This window comes from Tetrao urogallus (assembly GCF_951394365.1).
Source record: "Tetrao urogallus genome assembly, chromosome: 1".
In the NCBI taxonomy this organism is placed as follows: Eukaryota; Metazoa; Chordata; class Aves; order Galliformes; family Phasianidae; genus Tetrao; species Tetrao urogallus.
In genome coordinates this window covers 131,768,109-131,787,562 of record NC_136813.1, presented here as the reverse complement: position 1 = coordinate 131,787,562, position 19,454 = coordinate 131,768,109, and the positions used below count along the sequence as shown (strand labels likewise).

Below are 19,454 nucleotides of genomic sequence, written 5' to 3'. Positions count from 1 at the left end.
TAAGTAGCAGTAGAGCAAAGAACAGACAATAGAAAACTAGGACCAAAGAAAGTCTCCTGTCAGCCAATGCTCCCTGTGGTTCATTTTGTAATTGAACTTTATACCATTTTAATGCAACATTACTTCAAAGTTTTATGCCATCCTGACTTCAAGCTTAGACATGGAATTAGTTCAGGCTGCTAATTAGCTACTGGTGTAGATAGTTACATGTATATGCAAACTTGCCTGAATGAAAGTCAGATTATGATTCTCTGAGACAAAACAAGGCAAGGATATGCTCTCTTCTCAGATCATAGGAAGAAAATGACTAAGTACTCTGTATCAGATCACTAAAGCAATTACCTTTTTTCATTTCTAAAAAAAAATTTAAGCACAGGGCTCAGAAGTTTTAAAGGACTTCTCAAGACCACCAAAATTCTTCGTTTTTTAATACTAAATACAGAAAGGCATTAAGAAAACTCTTCCAAATTTTTTGCTGTGAAAATGTTTTAAAGGCCTAGGAATTGGAAAATGAAGGAATCTTGACTGTCCTGACTAATAAATGACAATTCAGCATTCAAGCTTTCATGTGCTTAGTTTCTGTGTCTGTGCAACTGATCTTCCACATATTAGCAGAGCATAAAATAATGTGACATTCTGGATCTGCAGACAGCTCCTGTATCTTTGCTGAAGATCAGATTGTTATCACTCCCTATGGGCGCAAAATTCAGGTGCCTCAGGTCAATATAAACATTGGCTTCACGCCCCTGCAAGCCATAGTGGAAACAGTGAATCAATACAGGTCTGAGCAAAGCAGAGCTTTCAGCAGGAAAAGGCTGACATGGAGGTGTCCTGTCTGGAAGGACACGTACCCAAGGAAAGGAGCAGGGCCCTAAGGCCCTTCAGCGAGGGACACTTTGGAGGAGAGTGAAAGGAAATAGGTGAGAGGGAAGCAGAGGAAGCATAGCACAAAATGCCTTTATAACAACTGTAGAAGGCCTAAGCAAGAGACAGACCCTCAAACTGAAACATATGGGGACAAATGCTGGAGGGAAGTTCTGCTTCGCATACCAGACACGCTAGGCAACAATCAGAATGATTAACTTAACACTTGGATAGACCACTGATGCTGCCCTATAAATAGGTCTTAGCTAAGTTTTTAGTTCTACATACTTAAGGGCTTAAGTAAACAAAGGTATAGTTTAATTAAGATATCATGGCACAAGGGATCAAGAACTACATACCAACCTATGACTTTTTTTTCCTGACTTTTGCCTTAGTATTGCACAAACAAAACCCTTGATCTGGATAAACTCCTAGAAGTTGAGGTTCTTCTCCAAAAATTACTTGATTCTCAAGAGCCTGCAAAGTTGGCTTTATTCTCAATAGGACAGCACATTTTCCTTCTAGTAATTTCAAGCAGGGTGGAAAAAGTATGTTGAAGTGGAAATTAGAGAGTGGTGGAACTGAGGAGAGAGAGGAAAACATGGCTTTTAAAAGAAACTGAGCTCAACTAGCTGAGTGACTATGACATTGAAGGTACTGTGAAATGAACTGATTTTCCTACAGTTTCTTTCAGATGAACAGCAGAACACTCATTTCATTCACTGGTTGTATTTGGGTTAAAACACACACAGAGTAGATTGTCATGCTGTAGGGCTCTGACTTGAGATAGTTAATGCTGAGTATAACCCCTTTTCAGTGTTGAGTTGTACACCCATCTGTGTTGTGTCCCTACACAGTATGTTTTCCACATAAATTCCTAGTCAAAACTGTGCTAATAGTGTTAAACAGCACCTTTGTCAGTGCTAAATGTGTTGAGCTTTGGGAGTGGGATACTTTTCACCCCCAGTCCAAACAAAGCCACTAAAAATCCATCAGATGAGCTTAATGTGTAAGATTCATTACATTGCTACTCTTGCTGCTGTGAAGCTGGCTATAAAATCATCCAAAAGCTAAATAACAGTGTGCTGCCAAGCTGATGTGATTGCCAATGCGCTAAATGCACTATCCTCATCTACTGAGATGGCACAACTGGAGTCTGAAACTCAACAGAAGTGCCTTTCCTGCTGTTAGTGTAAATCTTGTAGGAGACACTTGAGTTATCTGGTAGCTTAAAGAATCACTAAACCACTTAAATCACTTAAAGAAGCAAGCACCTAGTTTGGGTCAACACCTAGAATTAATGTAATGCCCATATAATGGCAGCTGGGCTTGCAACTGCATGTATGCTTTCAGGTCTTGCAACTGCTTTTTAGGCTGCTCGCTGGCCTCTTTTGAATGTTGCATTCCAGCCCTGCACTAAAAAAGCCTCTTTCAGATAAATTAAAAAAAAAAAGAAAAAATCACCGAGGCCACGAGAAACCGATCTCTCAATTGAAATGAGCGGAAAAACATGGTTCCAGGTGACATCCTTATTTTTAAGTTGGAGAGAGATGAATTTGAAGGTTGGACTATTCAGTTGAAAAGGAACTGGTTGAGTGGTCACAGCCAGAGGGTTGTGGTTAATGACTCTATGTCCAGCTGGAGCTGGTGATGAGTCGTATCTCCCAGGGGTCTGTCTTGGGACCAATGTTCTTCAGCATCTTTATCAGTGACCTAGATAGTGAGACTGAGTGCACCCTCAGCAAGTTTGCTGATGACACCAAGCTGAGTTGTACACTTGAGACAATAGAAGGGGGTGATGCCCTCCAAAAGACCTGATCAAGCTTGAGAAGTGAGCCCATAAGAACTTAATGAGGTTCACCAAGGCCAAGTAAAAGGTGTTGCATTTGTGTTGTGGCTATCTCAGATATGTGTACAGACTGTGATAAGAACCTATTGAGAGCAGTCCTGCAGAGGAGGACTTGGGAGCTCTGGAGGATGAAAAGCGGGACATGAGCCAGCAGTGTGCGCTTGCAGCCTAGAAGGCCAATTATAATCTAAGCTGCATCAAAAGAGAGATCACCAGCAGTGCAAGGGAGATAATTATCCTTCTCTACTTTGCCCACCTGTAGTACAGTATCCAGGCCTAGGGCCTCAAGCACAAGAAAGATGTGGAGCAGGTTCAGACATGGGCCATGAGGATGCCTGGAGTGCCTCTCCTATGAAGAAACGTTGAGGGAGATGGCCTTCTTCAGTGTGAAGAAGAGAAGGCTCTGGGGAAACCTCATCATGGCCTTCCAGTGTTTAAATGGACCTTATAACAGGATGAAGACTGAATTTTTACAGGGTCTGATGGTACTAGGACATTCTAGCATTCTGGTTATGCTGGATATAAAAGAAGAGCATAGAAGTGCAGGCTTGCCACTGTTGATATGCCAACCCTCTTTGTTGTGTGTGGAGCTCCTGCTTGGAGGAGTAGTGATACTGTAATACCTATGTAAAGCAGCTGCAAGAATATTTTTCCATATAGACACAATCCACTTTTCCCTGACATTGTTCTTGCAGAATTAGTTCTGCAAGCATTTAAAAAATAAACAACAAAAGCAGTCTTGCTTCCAGCTCCACCTGTCAGACTGAAACCTGAGGCTCAGCCTGACAGACGACATTTCAGAGAAAGCAGTGCAGCAGCTGCCCTGATTTCACTTACTGAACTCAGCATTTTGAGGCAGCAGTACTAATTAGATTCTTACTAAATATGTGACCCTGATGTTCTGCGTGCTAATAACTTTGGTGTCTCGTCATTATGCTAAGTATGGAACCTCTCAATGAGCCATCCCCTTCTTCTACTGCCATTTGAGACAAGGAGTATGATATCGCTGTTGCTCACACTTAGTGACTTTTTGCTGATCATCTCTTTTCTGTCTCAGGATAAAGAGCACTCTACTAAAGGCTTATTAATCTAGGAGATGAAGGCCAGTAGATTATGGTAAGGCTCCATTTCTGTAACAGAAAAATCTTACAACATTCTGATAGTGATAGTTTAAACCACATTAACAGCAGCAAGAGTCCTTGGTCAGAGGAGTCAGGCTGTAGACTGATCTGGAGATGCCCGAGTTGAACTCCAGGCACAGCTATTAGCTTGGTATCAGTTTCTCCACGTCTCTGTGTGCCTGCTCCCAGTACACGAAATACGTGCTACTGAACAGGACTACTGCAAGGGAATGTCACTACTGTGCTATTTGCAGTGTCTTGCTCTTGTGAGGCAGGGGTAGAAAAGAGCTCTGAACTACAGCTTTATCACATTTACAGCAAATGCCCTAAATTCTGAATGGGAAACAACGCAGCACCTGTGATTGGGAAGGAAATAACAATTTTTTTTTCTGGGGCCTACTGCCCTTATACTGCCCTTACACTGCCCTTACAATACTTGCTTTTCAATGGTCCTTTGCCTCTGAATTTGTTACACAACTCTCTGAGGAAGTTTGCTAGTGCTGGTTGGCTGGATTCCCCCGGCTCCTGCTTTCCTGCTTGGGAAGTGCCACAGTGGGGCAGTAGGATGCAGTCTGTGGAACAACTGACCCAGCTTTCCAAACACTTGCTCCAAAGAAATAAAAATGTGCTTTTCCATTGACTTTCACAGAATTTGGATTGATCCCTAGATGTCTGTCAGTACTTCTTAATTGTGGAAATGCTGCTATGGAAACCAAGTAAAGATGGCAATTCAGAAGAGACCAAAATTTTTTTCTGGAGGGGGAAAAAACTAACATTTCACTGCAAATCACTGCAAGTTATCCTTGATAAGAAGTCTTGTTCAAGACCATGGCTATAAGCTGAGGCAACACAATCTTAATCAAGAGATTAAAAATAAGCAAACAAAATTTAGAAAATGCCTACTTTCTCACCCTTCACTCAGTAAATGTTTTGAAACCTCAATTTTTCAGTTCTCCCAGAGCTGTTTCTGACTCTGGAGGACCTCCTCTAAATAGCGACCTCCCTAACAGATTATGAGTTCGAAGGAGAAGAAAACAGTGCAGGGAAGTAGAACCAACAAACAGCAGTTCAGACTGTTTGAAACTAAGTGTTACCTGCTTATCAGCCTCCTCCTGTCTGAGGGACGCAGCACTTTTTCAGGGTGCTGTACAAGATTTAGTCTAACATTTTGTGCCATCTTGAATTAATTTATGTCTTTAATTTCCAATAACCTCCTTCTAAAACTTCTGAATTTAGGTTCCCATTCCCTTCTTGTGTGCAGGATCTCCTCTGTGCCAGCCCTTAGTTTCTTCTTCGCTGTGCTTTCAAATATTCCACCCCACCCTGAGGTAAAAGTATTCATGTTGGCATGAGTCAGCAGAAAGCTCTGTATCTTTGTTCATGAATCTGCATGTGAATTTACAGAAGAGCTTGTGTCTGTATTCTGCTATTCCACCTACTCCTGTTAATCCCTATATTTGCAAATAAGCCACTGCTGTACAAATTATGCTATTGATTTTAATGAGTCCAAATGCATGAAATTTGCTAGTTCTCATCAACACCCTGGTAGCAAAATTCAAACACTGACTCAGCTAATGTTTTCATCTTAGTGCCATAAAGTTATGCATATTTATTTTATTTAACATAAGTAATTTAAATTTGCTTTTCCTTAATACCATAAAGAGATTTCAGAACTGTACTATGAAAACCATTTACTTTATAAAATGAAAACAAGGCTCCATATGTCTAACTAGCATATAGGAATAATGGGATAAATAGAATGCAAACTCTATTCAGAATAGTGGTCCAGAGGAGAGGAGTGTGATCTATAGAAGTGAGATTTAGCTCAAGGGAAAAAGTGGAGAAAAAAATGTAATTAAGCACAAGGAAAAAAAAATTATGATCGACAAAATAATATTTTTCAATTTAAGAAGAGTTACTGCACCCTTGTAATGAAGGACATAAAATGGTTGCCACTGAGGAACAGAATCCTGAGGGGTTCATGACTTACCTAAAATTGGATGAGCTCTGCTGCAAGAGAGCACTGCAATGACTTTCTAAGAGTAGAGAAATTTCATATATGCATCTCATGTTTCTGCCATTCAGAGTTTCTCCGGGTCATTTAATATTGAGCTGTTGTAGCAAGTGCATGCTACCTGTGTGACAATATTTAGGCAACAGAGTTCTTTCAAATGTGCAAGCTGAGGGAGTGATATGACTTGGCTTCTGGAAATACAGCTGGCTTAAGTTCTTCTACAGTAGGGGGATAAATAACACTGACTGTTATTTTACTACTTCTGTGTGCCAGAAATCTTCAGGATGATAGGGTTTATTTTTATTTTTTTTAGAATTAGCGGTTAGGACATCGTGCTGAGGTTATGAGATTATCTGAGCATGTCCCAGTATTTCATCAAAATCCTTGAGTGATGTGATGAGTATAGGAAGACAATTAATATCATTGCCTCCAACACAATCTCCTATCCTGTGCCAAAAGACACCCTAACTGATGAAGCTCAGTAGTAATGGTTATCCTTCATGTGAGAGGTATAGGGATAAACTGAAGATAAAATAGTTACTGTACAAGAGGCAGTCCTCTCTAGCATAGTGATTCAACAGCGCCATGCACTTCTCTTCTTCCATCACTTTAAATAACCAAGCTGAAAGCCAACAGCCCAAGCAGTCTGATTCTAGGAATTAAACCTGGATCTCTTGGGTCAAGCACCACAACTGGCCTTGCTGGTCAGGGAGCTCACAGCCCAGTAGGAAAGTAGGCTTGAATTTGTCTGAAGGCAGAGAAAAACTTATTCATTAACCTTAAAACAAAGAAAACAAAAACAAAACAAAACAAATAAATAAAAATAAACCACAACAAGCAAGCAAAAAAACTTACCAAACCCCACTGTGTTATTTTGATCCCCAAATGCATGGGAGACCTCTCCAGGATCATCTCTAAGGCAACTCGGAAACCGTGTAGGTCTCTTTTATGGAAGAGACTCTTGTGCTAAACTACTCCTGCTGAGTTAGCACACTGTTAGATGCCCTGAGCTTCCTGTGCTCATGACAGCCTTGGAAACTCCTCTTTTCTGAGCAGAACAATTTAGGATCTGAAAGTACTTTTGCAATCAGCAGGATTCTGAAGTGCCACATGAAATATATCTTTAGAATGTCACAGAAACGTAACTCTGACTCCTTAAAGTCAACCATTAAAGCAAACAGAGCAATCCTGGAATTGCATAATGATTTATTGATTTTAACAAACGATTATGTCAGTCTGCCCATGCTGTAAACTGTAAAGACTGTCTTCACTGTGCTGTGTCTTGTTATCCATAAAACACAAAAGCATTTTAAACTTTGCCAAGAGTGATAGCATTAATGGTAATAAATAGAAAATGACAATTCACAGTCAAGCTTGCAAACGTTTTAATTGTGAACATATTTCCATAAGCCTTGTTCTGGCACCTGCTCTAAGGCATTGTATCCTCCATACCTTTTTAAAAAACATGTGAATGTTCAGTTACATACTCTACAGAACCTGGAAGTAAGATCTAAGGTGGCAACGTATTGCTTCGATTTGGATGTGAAGATCACTCTTTGCAGCCCGTACTCATCCATACTGCAGCATTTTGACACAAAAAGTAATACTTACAGCACTACAGCGTGCAGCCAAGATTCTCAAACTTGAGAATACTAAAATTTTCACAGGCAAAACAATTTCAGGTGATTAAAAATCTTTTAGAAACAGAGCTAATATGAAGTGAGATATAAGACACGGTGCCTGAAAATAGTCCTTATGATAGTGAATCTTTGCTCAGCTGGGTCTAGAGATTTCCTGCAGGTAAACTATGACGCTTCCTATCTGCAAGGTGCTGAAACTTAAGAAACTCCTGTAGGTTCATTCTGCATTTTCCATGGTCTGTCCCTTGCCTCACATTTACTGAGCACTATGTGAACTGCCTTCCACCGTGGTGCTGCTGAGTCAAAGCTCAGAAGTCTCATGCTAGATCATAAGTAGAAAGCTTGTAAAGAAAACAGTCATACTAACTATGTTTAAAATAGCTAGTTTTCATGCTTAGCAAAGTGATTATCAAGAATGTGTGGTGAGAGATAGACTGATTTAATTACACTGAACACTAATGAAAGAAGCTTCTTGCGTAAGATGCACTTATTTGAGATTTCCATGGGACACTGAGCATTCATTACAGGAAAGATGTTCATTTTATTGCTTCATTTCAGTGAGACAGCACCACTGGTAAAAGGAAAAGGACAGGTGTGTCTATCCCTCAGAGTGGATCTAAACCATTCAGTCAGGTTAGTCCCTTCTTTTAAGCCTGGATAGCTTTTTGCATCTTTTTGTCTTACCAGTACAGCTCATTAATCAATCTTTCCTCCATTGGCACTTAATGGGGAAAATTTTGATTTACATGTTTTCCATGGAACTGGATGTCCTTTTGTTCAGTTTCAGTTATTTTCCTTCACTTGCCTCTGGCTGGATTATTCACAGCCCTTCCTTTCGTCACAAAGTCATCAATAGGACATGACTAGGCTGCCCAGAGAAGCTGTGGGTCCCCATCCCTGGAGGCACTCAAAGCCAGGTTGGATGGGACCCTAAGCAGCCTAAGCTGCTGGGTGGCAGCCCTGCCCATGCCAGTGGGATTAGAACTGAGTAGACTTTGAGGTCCTTTCCAACCCAAGCCATTCTGTGACATATGAATATTTGTCAACTGAAATGCAGTAAGCTGTGTTCTGGATAAAGCTGTCTCTTGTCCTCAACCTTTCTGGCAACAGCTTTTCAGAAGCAGGTCTCCTGCTCTCAGGATTGTGCATCTACATAGGAAAATTGCCATTTTCCCAGTTCTTGTCATTTGATCCGCAATGTAAACCTAAATAACAGAACAGCAGGAATGGATGTGAGGGCATACTTGCCAAGATACAAATTGGAAGAGCTTTCGATCCATTTTAGTTAATTTGTTGACCACAAACAGGAAACAAGGCAATTTCCCCAGCAACTGTTGTGGCAAAGGGAGAAGTGCTTGTGTGGGCACAGCAAAGCAAAGAAGTTGGTAGCCCCCTTCACATTCCCTGTTTTGAGAACAAACTTGTTTGGATCCTCAGCTGCAGTAAGCAGGCATCCGTTGCCAGAACAAGTGGAAGACCATGAGGCCTTGAAGGACCTCTCTCTAAACAGATACATATATAAACAAGGATGCTGAAGTTCTTCTCTATTCCTCTTTGATAATCTTTTGTGACCCAACATGCTCTCTTCAGATAAGGCAAAGTTTTCTTAATTGAAGATAAATTTCCTAGAATTTTGCCTGGCAATTGATCTAGGAGATACAGACTTGCAAAACACGCTCACGCTGTGGATCACTATGAGATTATTTCATGTTGGAATTCAGCTTGGAGCAGAACTAATTGCAGTGTATGTAACCTCGAGCATCCAGTTGGGTTAAGCAGTAGTGCTTGGCGTCACTGATTCTGCCACTGAGTTTGGTTAATACAAAGTGTTTGTTTTGGCAGGTGATACTTCATGCCCCACTTTTTGCAGAGTGTGAAGGTTTTTGTTGTTTCTTTTTCCTGCTGCTGCTCCCCATGGGTCTAATACCACATTCTTTTGTGGTGACTCTTCAATACATTTTTATTTATTCTGCAGCTCTATTTCAGTGAAGAAATAAATAGTCTGCTCTAATTTTTTGGCTTCTATGTTCTTTCTTGCACTTTTCTGCTCTGAATGTAGGATTCAAAAGTTCTCACTTGTAAAGCTCCTCAGGGGCATGGGTCAATAACTGTGTGGGTTAGGAAAAGATCACAGTCGACAGCTCTCTATAACTGGAATCTGCTGTTGTGGGGAGTGGGATTTTTGTTTCCCATGGCAGGCATGGGGACAAGCCACTGACAAAACACCATGGGCCTTGCTGTTCTAGCAGAGAAGGTCTCCTGAATAGGGTTTTCCAACATTGACAGGTTATGTTCCAGTTGTATATTTAGAACTGGATAGCAAATAATGTGCTGTGTGAAAGGTAGAGAGAAGGTCTGTTATGCTTGTGGTCCTGTAGGTCAAAATGAAAGTAAGCCTTGCTGGATGAGAAGTGAAAAACAGGATTGCCAATTTTGCTAAAATACACCTTTTGAAAATACACATTCTCCATGCCTTATTTCATGCTGTAATTAATGATGAGCCACAAAGATGCACAGAGATGCAGAGGGGCTCACACCCTGCAGAATGGCTGCCTGTCTGGGAGCCGCTACATGCTGGGTGTCTGCAGGCCTGGCCACAAGATGAACCATAGAAGGAAGCTCTGGCAGTGCGCATGGACAAAATCCCCTTGGTGACTAAAGGCTATCAGGCTCCTTCTTCCTTCACCTCGGCTTCTATATTGGCCACTTGAGGATAGTCACAGTGGCATGCTTTGCAGAAGGGTCACAGTGCTGGCCCTTGTTCCCACAGCCTGCTGGAAAGCTGAAGTACTGTTCAAGTGCTAAAGAAATTTATTCCCTGGGAAAGAGTATCCTGTGTGCTCCCTGATTGCATCCTCCCAGCCTGAAAACTTTTCAAGCTGTCTGTCTAAACAGTTCCCATATGATAATGCCTCACCACCCCAGGCTTCTGCTTTTGCTTGTCTTCAGCTTCCCTTCTGCTGACCCAAGTGGCAGCAGCAAATCAACCTGTGAATACCCAGAGCTTCATGTGCTTTCAAAGCTAGGCTTGATGTTTTCAACGTATTCTCTCATTTTCCTGCATGCAGACTACTGTCTAACATTTCTGGAAAGGCAGCCTGTGACTCCAGCCAATTTCTATGACATTTTAAAGCCACACATATGTTTAATATATCTACTACTTCCTTCCCCAGGGCTTCATGCTTCTCTTGCCATTCATCTTTTCATGCTATATGCATAGAATGAGTTATCTACAGCGTCACTATTGTAATATATGGCACTTCTCAACACCTACATGGCAAATGCATTAAAAACTCTAACAGCCTCTGCCTGACTCCACCAGTGTGAATGCTCTACCTGGTGAGAAACAACCAGAAAAAGTACTTTTCCCATTCAGAATTTTATGAAAAGGCTATAGAAGCAGATGTCCTTTCTCAGTTATTTTTCTGACTCTGGGAAGAGGTATGAGTCAGTGTAATGCAGGGGAGCTGGCTTAATCTGAAGCAAATGGACAGAAATGCTGGTTGAATCAGCCGTAGCTTTGTCACACATGTGAAGCTGACCCTCCCACTGAGAGCTGGCTGCAAAGAGCACAGAAGTAAGTGACAGACCTTTTCTCAAACTGACAGGGCTCCAGACAAAGCCACAGCTCACTTGCCCCAAGCAGCCTTGCATTATTTCCCCACACACTCCTGTTCACCACAGTGTAGGAGCCCCTGCCAGGGGTGTGCTAACAACATGTAAACCTTTAGGCAACAGCAGGTAGTGACAGCACTGTAACCACAGCTCAGCTGAACCCTAAAGCACTTTGTTGTTCTCCCAGTTCTAGGCATAAAGATATATGCAGAAAAAAAAAAGTCTGCTTGGGAAATACAGACTTCTTTCTATTGTTGTTCTGCTAAGCCAAAATAGGTGAATGTACCCACTTCTATGACTGAGGTTAGTTAAGTAAAGTCACACGCTTTACTCCCTTAAGCTGTATGAAATTGGCTTTCTATAACAAGTCTCTGAAGCAGTCAAAGCTGGGAGCATCCCAAAAAAATCAGGCTAGAGAACGGTTTCTAAGACAGCAGGAACCTCTTCAGAGTGGCTGTCCTGTGCCACATCACTGCTGCCAGGTCAGTTCATCTGGATCTCATGCCCTGAACCACTGCTGTTTACTGGCAATGTTAGTAACCAGTAGTGGAGGAGCTGGAGATAAGAAATAGAGATTGGAAGAAGCAGTACATGAGAGAAGGTTGAAAAGACAGCTGTAAGCACAAAAAGTCAACTGTAAAGTACAATGCAGAGGAGTTTGTACACAGGAATCAAGGAACAGGTATTAGGACAGGCAAGATGAGAGGAAAGGGTGTGGGCTGAGGGGAAGTGAAGGAAAAAGTATATACCAAGCAAGAGGTAAGCAGGTAAGCAGACACTGAGAAGTAAGGAATCAACTTGGGGAAGGGTGAACTTAGAATTTCTGAAAAGAAGAATTAGGGTCAGCAGTCTGGGAGTTGTCAGTGTGTTCAGTGACTCTGTGGTGAATTGCAGACTGATCAAAGCACTGCCAAGCTTCACAGTAAGCTAGCAAAGGATGCCTCAGACTCCACTAGGAAGGTCTTCTGTTGCCTTTGCCAGTGACTACTGGAGACAGAAGCGGGCAAGATGACTATCTGACCAAGGCGAGCACTGCAGGAGGTGGTTGAGCACAGCTTAGAGAGAAAGCTGTACTGCATATAAAAATTCTGAAACCTGGCATTCCTTCCCCAGCAATCAAACTGCAGGCTATATTTAGCCCAACCTAAGCAGAAACAAAGAACAGCAGGAGTAGGCTTAGCTCAAACAGCTGCCACCAGCTGCTCAGAGGGGATGCAGGTAGGGCCAATGTCAGATGTAGTTAAATGAGATGGAACGGGGAACACAGATATGCTTGAATGAACAACACTGGCTTTTGGTTAGAATTTCTAGGTTTTATTATTTCATGGTTAGCCAAAAAGGAGATCGAATGTCAAGCAAAGCAGAGTATGAATGCTTCTTACATCAAGGGCAAGACTACAGTGAAGCACAGAGGGAGAAGCAGAGGAAAGGGAGGAGGCAACAGGTCCAAGCAAACCATCTTGCCCATTACAGCAAATGTGTTTGTATCTAGCCCAGGTTGCTGGTGTTAAAACTGAAGAGAATGGAGAAGAAGCAACAACTGCAGCTTTGAGAAAGTCCATGACGGACTGGCTGACGAACAACTGCTGACCAGACGTTCATATCTGTGTGGTATCACTAGTGTGACTTCTCCAAGAAACATATCAGGGGTGCTTGTGGGTACCACTGATCCCAGCAGTGCCTTCTGCTTCATTAATGTACCCCCTGCCCAGCCCTCAAACCAGATGTACTGGGGCTACTCCAAAAGTAGCTCTTGTCCTTGTCAGCAGGGCTAGGACCACACATTCATGGGTGACAGTGGCCTATGTGTTTGATCCACAAACCCCGAGCTCACTCCCCAATACAGGCATCAGTGTCATCCACTGAATAGGAGGGTAGATAGGTCATGTTACTGCAACTAGTTGTTTGCAGTATTACTTGCTTCTAAATATGTGTTTGTGTGCTTGACGATGAGAAAGCATCCCAAAATCTCACCCAGTGTGAGCTAGTTACTGGTATGTTTCCACTATTAGGTACACACAAACAACTACTTTCAACAAACGCACCTTTGAATAACCTATGTAAAACCAGAGGTAGTAAAAAGTGGGATTGTTTAACGAGTACTTTACCAATGAGAAGTCCTAGGGGACAGTTAATACAGTGGGCATTAAACTTGAGCACTGAACAATCACTTACGTGTCTGGTTGCCACTGCCATTCTTAAGAATAAACACACACACAAAAAGAAAAGCCATTTCATCTACTTTATCAGTGTATAAAAAAATAAGTAAATCCATAAATTCCCTTTCCACTCACTTTCCTGTATTTCAGATGCACCTTTATTACAGTAATCCTCCTGGGATACATGAGTTGGTATAGCATGAAGTTCAAAGCTTTTGTGGTAGTTTTCCTTGCCTTATGAGCAGAGCTGCAAGCTCACTGACTAATCGCTCCTTAATAGCTCATGTTTCCTCCTCAAAAGTCATTGAAATGAAACTGGTGAGGGAAAACTGCTGCAGGGATTTGTGAAGTAGAATATTACTTTGAAATGGGCTTCTTTCCCAGTAACCCATGCAGTTTTTTGAAAAAAGGAATTCAGTTCAGGCACTGCAGTTGGAAGTGATCCTCAGAGGTAAATTTCAAATATAGTCCCAGATAATGAAAACAAAATACAGATTTGTTTTAGGTGTCTCTCACTTGGCTGTTGCTCACATTTGTTCTGTAGGAACTTTTAAATCTAGGTATCTTTCTCCAGGTATGTTCCCCATCCTGGGTTAGAAAAGGAATATAGGATAAGACAACACAGAAATCTGTTCACAACATTTCCAATGGACACTAGAAAGACTGAGGCTGGTGAAACCTTCATTTCTGTGGTGGGACTGTCTCTTTGCAGATGCTGTTTGCTGATGCCACTTTATCAATCACCCCTTTGCACAAAAGCAAAGAACTGAGCCTTTACTGCATCTAAAGATGACAGCAGCCCTGCGTTTTAGGCACCTTATTCAACAAGAAAAGGGTTTCTATAGCTGCAGATAAGCAGGCATATATTTGCCAGGGAGCTGGTGGAGGTTTTAGCATTTTCCATCCTGTTCAAGCAGCAGTAGAAGCCATATGTATTTCCATGTCACATAGCAGAGCTGCAGCTGCACAGACTGCCCAGACAGATGAGAAGTGCATCTGCCCGTGGCTGAGTGCACCGCACCATTCATGCAAACACACAAACTTGAAGTGTTTAGCCTGGCACATACTGAGCAAAAAATCAAGTTGGAAAGCACATGCCACAGCTGGACATTCTCTCTTTTTTGGCCAAAATATAAGGGCTTCTAAGCAGAGGTATTTTGAGTATTCACAGTCAACTGAGTTATGAGTTGGAAAAGCATCAGCCATGCTGCTATCCAGTACATGCCCTTCTTTTTTTTCCTAGTTAATACATTCCTAGTTAATACATTTTCACTCCTCTGCAGCTTTCTGGGCACATACTGTACCTTGTGATGACATGGGAGAACAAGGCCTTTAAGTCTTCATTAATTGTTACTTCTATATTTTTAAAAGGAGCTATTTAGGAAATTCTAGCTTTTGTTACCATAGGAATGAAGCCGCAGGATTCAATAGAAGAACAATTTAAATAGCAATGCTTAAGTAATTCACATCAGTTTTAATTCTCCCCTCCCTCCAAGCTCCTCTTGGACATAGAGAAAAGAGCTTAGAAAGCTCTTTCCTTCTCAGTGCCACTTGACTCTAGCCCAAATGGGGAGAAGACAGCCTGTTACCTATAGGAGAGCATAGCAGTGCCCCTTTCCACCCACGGGACTCTGCTCCCTCTTCCTGAGTGAAGCAGCAGCAAAGAGCTCCTTGGCACAGAGTTCCTCATCTGTTCTTTTTTCAGCTCATTTAAAGCAACTTTTATTCTCCAAAACTGGGAGAATGAAGCAACCAGTCCCCTGGATAAGAGTGGGTCGAGCTAGAATGCTTGTACCTGGTGAACTTGACCAGGAGAAACTCAAGTTGATTTACAGCTTAGTGCAATTCTGATCTAACTGCCTTAACAGCGCACTCTTAGTTGCCCTTCTGAGTTGGTTTATTTCTCTGTTTCTATTTGAAAGGTTTAGGTCTACATTAAATACAAACGCAGGATGGCTGAGTTGATCAGTTAATTCTGCTGGCCTTCTGCTGACAGCGGGGAGGCAACGAAAAGGAGGAGAACAATAAATGCTGACACTCGGACTTGCTGTTCCCTGGTTTGTTTTCAAAACCTTTGAACTATGGAAACTTGATAAGAAACAAGAAAGTAGAGAAAAGGTTTATTTTTCTTGGCTTTAACTTCAGGATTCATTCTTTGGGATGCTCTCACTCCTCTGACTTGTGAACAGCATTCTGGTTGGGAACATTGGGTTAGCAGCTCCCTCCCGGGTGAGAGAGTTGGATTAATTGAAAGGGAGTACTTGCAGAACAAGGAGCCTTGCACCTTATTAAACAGATGTGTAGCATTAATAACAAGATTAGGATGTTCACTGCCTCTCAGTATGGGTAACAACTAAACTGACTTTCGTGGTGCATGAAGGACAGTTATAATTCTCCATGCGTCCCATCCCAGCACAATACTTATTTCATCATATCTGCTTTGATTCACTGCTCCAAAGACCTACTCTGGAACTGGGAAAGGAATTACAGTACATGTCTGTAACTTCACAGATGCTGTGAAGTGGTGAAGCCACTTACAGATTAAGGACCAAATGCCTGGCTCTTCCTCAGCAAGCAAAGATGAGCCAAGAAAACAGGCCAGCAACCATATTTTGGCATGACTATCCAGCAATTACAGTGACTTTATTTATCACCCAGTGTCTCCTTTTCATCATACATATCCAGTTTGGTCCATTGTCCCGTCTTGCATTCTTGCTTCTACAGTCTGGCTTATCTTTCAGCTGTCTGGCCAAGCCAATGCTAGAAACCTATGGCCACAGGACACTGTCTCTACAATGCATCACAAACTCCTGTCATTGATAGGAAATTACATGGAGACTCTAAAAAAATACATTAATATAGTAGGATACTTAACTGCCAAACCCAGCTATCTGGACATTACTTAGTGTGCAGCTCTGCTTTCAACAAAGGTCTAACAGTTTCCATGTTGCTACTGTTGACTACAACCAAATAGGTACTTTCAGACACCACCACTGCCAGCCCCCCACTTACTGCTCTGGAATTGGCTGAGTTGTTTAACTGGATCCTTTTATGGGAACATACAAGAGAGTTTTTCATAGATGGAAATTCTGGGATGCAGTTGCTGCTCTGTAGGGGTGCCTGATAATGCTCCAGAGCTTCCCCAACCCCTTAAATTCACCTTTGTTGTGCTGCCCACATATTTGTGCCTTCATTACCACACAGCTTCACATGCGTGGTCACAGTTAAAAAGAGGAGACCTTAGTCATATTTTATGTAATAACTCCTCTCTGCATCTTAAAGGAAAAGAGAAAAAAAAAAGTGAAAACGGACTCTGAAACTAGGATGTTTAATAGATTTGCATTAAAAACAATCTCCCACTCAGTTTCAGAACTACATGACAACATTTCTAACATAAAATCGTGGTTTAGTGAAATCTGTTTAAAAAAAAAAAAGATACAACAGATAAAAATGAAAGGTTTTTGTTGATCTTTTGCTGGTGAGGCATTTTAACCTAATTGGCAGCTTTGCATTCTTAAATATAAGTTCTCAGATGGCCAGCGTTATCAGAGCACAAGTCTAGGAAGAATGGCTGAGAGAACTGGGATTTAGTCTGGAGAAGAGGAGGCTCAGGGGAGACCTCATTGCTCTCTATAACTCCCTGGAAGGAGGCTGTGGCAAAGTGGAGGTTGGCCTCTTCTCCCAGGTAACAGCAACTGGACAAGAGGGAATGGCCTCAAGTTGCACCAGGGAAAGCTGAGTTGAAATGAAGGCACAAATACGTGGACAGCACAACAAAGGTGAATTTAAGGGGGTGGGGAGGCTCTGCAGCATTACCAGGCACCCCTATATCCAGTTTGGATATTAGAAACAATTTTTTTCTCACAAAGAGTGATGTTGCAATGGAACAGGCTGCCCAGGGTGGTGGTGGAGTGCTCATCCCTGGAGGTGTTCAAGAAACACATAGATGTTGTACTAAGGGACATGGTTTAGTGCGCAATATTGATAGTAGGCAGACGGTCGAACTAGATGACCTCAGTGGTTGTTTCCAACCTTAATGATTCCATTATCAGGGTGCAGGGACATTTTTAGTACGTCAGTTTTCCTGAAAATGTTTCAAGGTCCCCTTGCATTGTTTTGAATCCACCCAAAAGACTGGACAACCACTGAAACCATCAACCAAGTACAAGTTGAACCAAAGGAACCACTAAAGTTACTTGCAAAACTTGGAGGGAGCAGCAAAATACAGCAGCAGATTTATTAAAGTGTTTCCAGTTCATAAGGTATGTGAGAAGAAGGCGTGGCAGAAGTGAGAGCAACAGGAGAGAAGGCACGGTTTAAACGTATCCCAGTGTATTAACAGCATTCCCTCAGGTATTTTATTCAAACAGGTAGAATTTAATCTGTGCTGGCTTTGTGTAAGTGGTGTAATCTCTAATGACCTCTGCCTCATATACGCCTTTTTTCCTGAAGGCTGACAGAACTCTTTCACTGATAGCGTTCTGCTAAAAGACCTTCGGGGTAAGCATACTTTCATAAACTGCTTCCCAAGTTAACTAAACCATAATAAGCAGCTTGCGGGACACAACCTCGACACTTCCAACATAAAAGTGACCTTGGGGAAATGGAGCTGGCTGTCAGCACTTGGGAGTCAGCCTAATGCTCTTAAAAGTAGGTCCTAATCCTGGCTTCTCTAGTGCAGGTTTCTCTCATGTAAGCAACACCTTACAATTCCCAAGCTGGCACAGGAGCATGAGTGGCCTGAATCTTCCTGTTTTTTCATCTTTGTGGTGCAAGGACACGTGAGAGTGGTCCTTGAGGTGCCAAGTTAATGCAACACCATCAAACTGCCTGAGGAAGCATGCAACCCCTAGCACTGCACTCATTTATCTCACTGAGGAAAAGGCTGTCTACAGAAAAGGATTTTTCACATTTATGCCTCCCCCTTGTGTTTCTACAATATGAACTCTCCAGGCTTTGCTTATTTCTCAAATGGTCTCTCTCAAAGCAAACTTAACACATCACATTTCTTGATTTCTTGGTAAATATGTAAACCTAAGAGAACTCTGAAAACAAAGATCCTTTGAGGTGTCAAACTGAAAATGCTCCACTGAAATAAACACAAATTACAGCAATAAACACCTATCAGAAGCCATCCAACACTTAACAGAGAATCTGATCCTGGACAGATTGCAATATAGATAATGTAAATAAGAAACATAAAACCTTAATATAGCACATGTTTTGAAGGGACAACTTGAATAATACTCATTCCCTCAGTTCCCGTGGAAAAGAGGAATCTTGCCTTAATGAGAAGTAGGATGGAGTTGGGGTGTGAAGTTTTCTGTTTTCTATCTTAAAGCAATGAACATACTTTAATTTTGGAGAATCTGGAGACAATAGTGTAAAAAGCAAGGGAGAGAAGCCCTGGCCTTATCCTGCCCTCTCTGACAAGACTAAGTTCACAGCTGTCCTATTGCACAAAGAGTTTGCACGGTGCTGCACAGAGGGAGCAAAAAGTTACCTGCTGACAAGCAGAAGGAAAAGCAGACAGCAAACATACCTGATTTGCCCACGCCAGCTCGACCAAAGATCGCCAGCTTCACTTCTGCACTCTTAGCCATGCTGGAGGAACAGAGTGTCAACAAATTCACTTGATGATCAAAACTGAAGCAGAAGCAGCGTTCCCCAGATCCTGTCTTCGGCTTCACCGTGTCATCGTGACGTCAGTGCAGAGCCTGGGGATGAACACCACGAGCATGGAGCTACAAGGAGCCAGGCGGCTTCCTCACCACTCCCCCGTGTGATTTATAAGTCATGCCAACGGTGCTGCACTCCAGCCTTAAGCACTGCACTAACACCACTGACACATTTGGCACCGTTAAGAAAAACCTACCTTAAGCTTTCCAGCTCTTGCTGTTTGTTTCCTGCTGGCATTGTAATGCTGACAAAGGTACCTATTCAACCTGAAGTATCTGCCTCAGGGCTCCAGGTAGAGCTCCTTATTCTTTTTGCCTCTGTGGGCTGCAATTGTTTGTACCTGCCTTAACTCTGATGCCTTAGTTTAAAAGCTACAACCATTCACTAGCAACGCCTGCAGACAGTTGATCTGTCCTCGAGCCCTCAAATTCCAGAAAGGTTTCAATTACTCAGCAGCAGTTGTTTAAAACCTCTGAGCACTTGTACCTTGCCCCCTCTCCTAAACAAATCAGT

The 19,454-nt window shown here is 42.2% G+C and overlaps 1 protein-coding gene across 2 annotated transcripts in view; it reads right to left on the bottom strand.

Annotated features, from left to right (window-relative positions):
* Positions 1-18,865, bottom strand: part of RERG (RAS like estrogen regulated growth inhibitor) — a gene marked incomplete at both ends in the record, with an annotated part of 101,575 nt that extends 82,710 nt beyond the window's left edge. For both annotated transcript variants that reach the window (XM_079541231.1, XM_079541232.1), the window contains one exon: positions 18,805-18,865. In XM_079541231.1, coding sequence (XP_079397357.1) covers positions 18,805-18,865 — 61 coding nt within the window. The remainder of the gene's footprint in view (positions 1-18,804) is intronic.
* Positions 18,866-19,454: the final 589 nt, after the last annotated feature.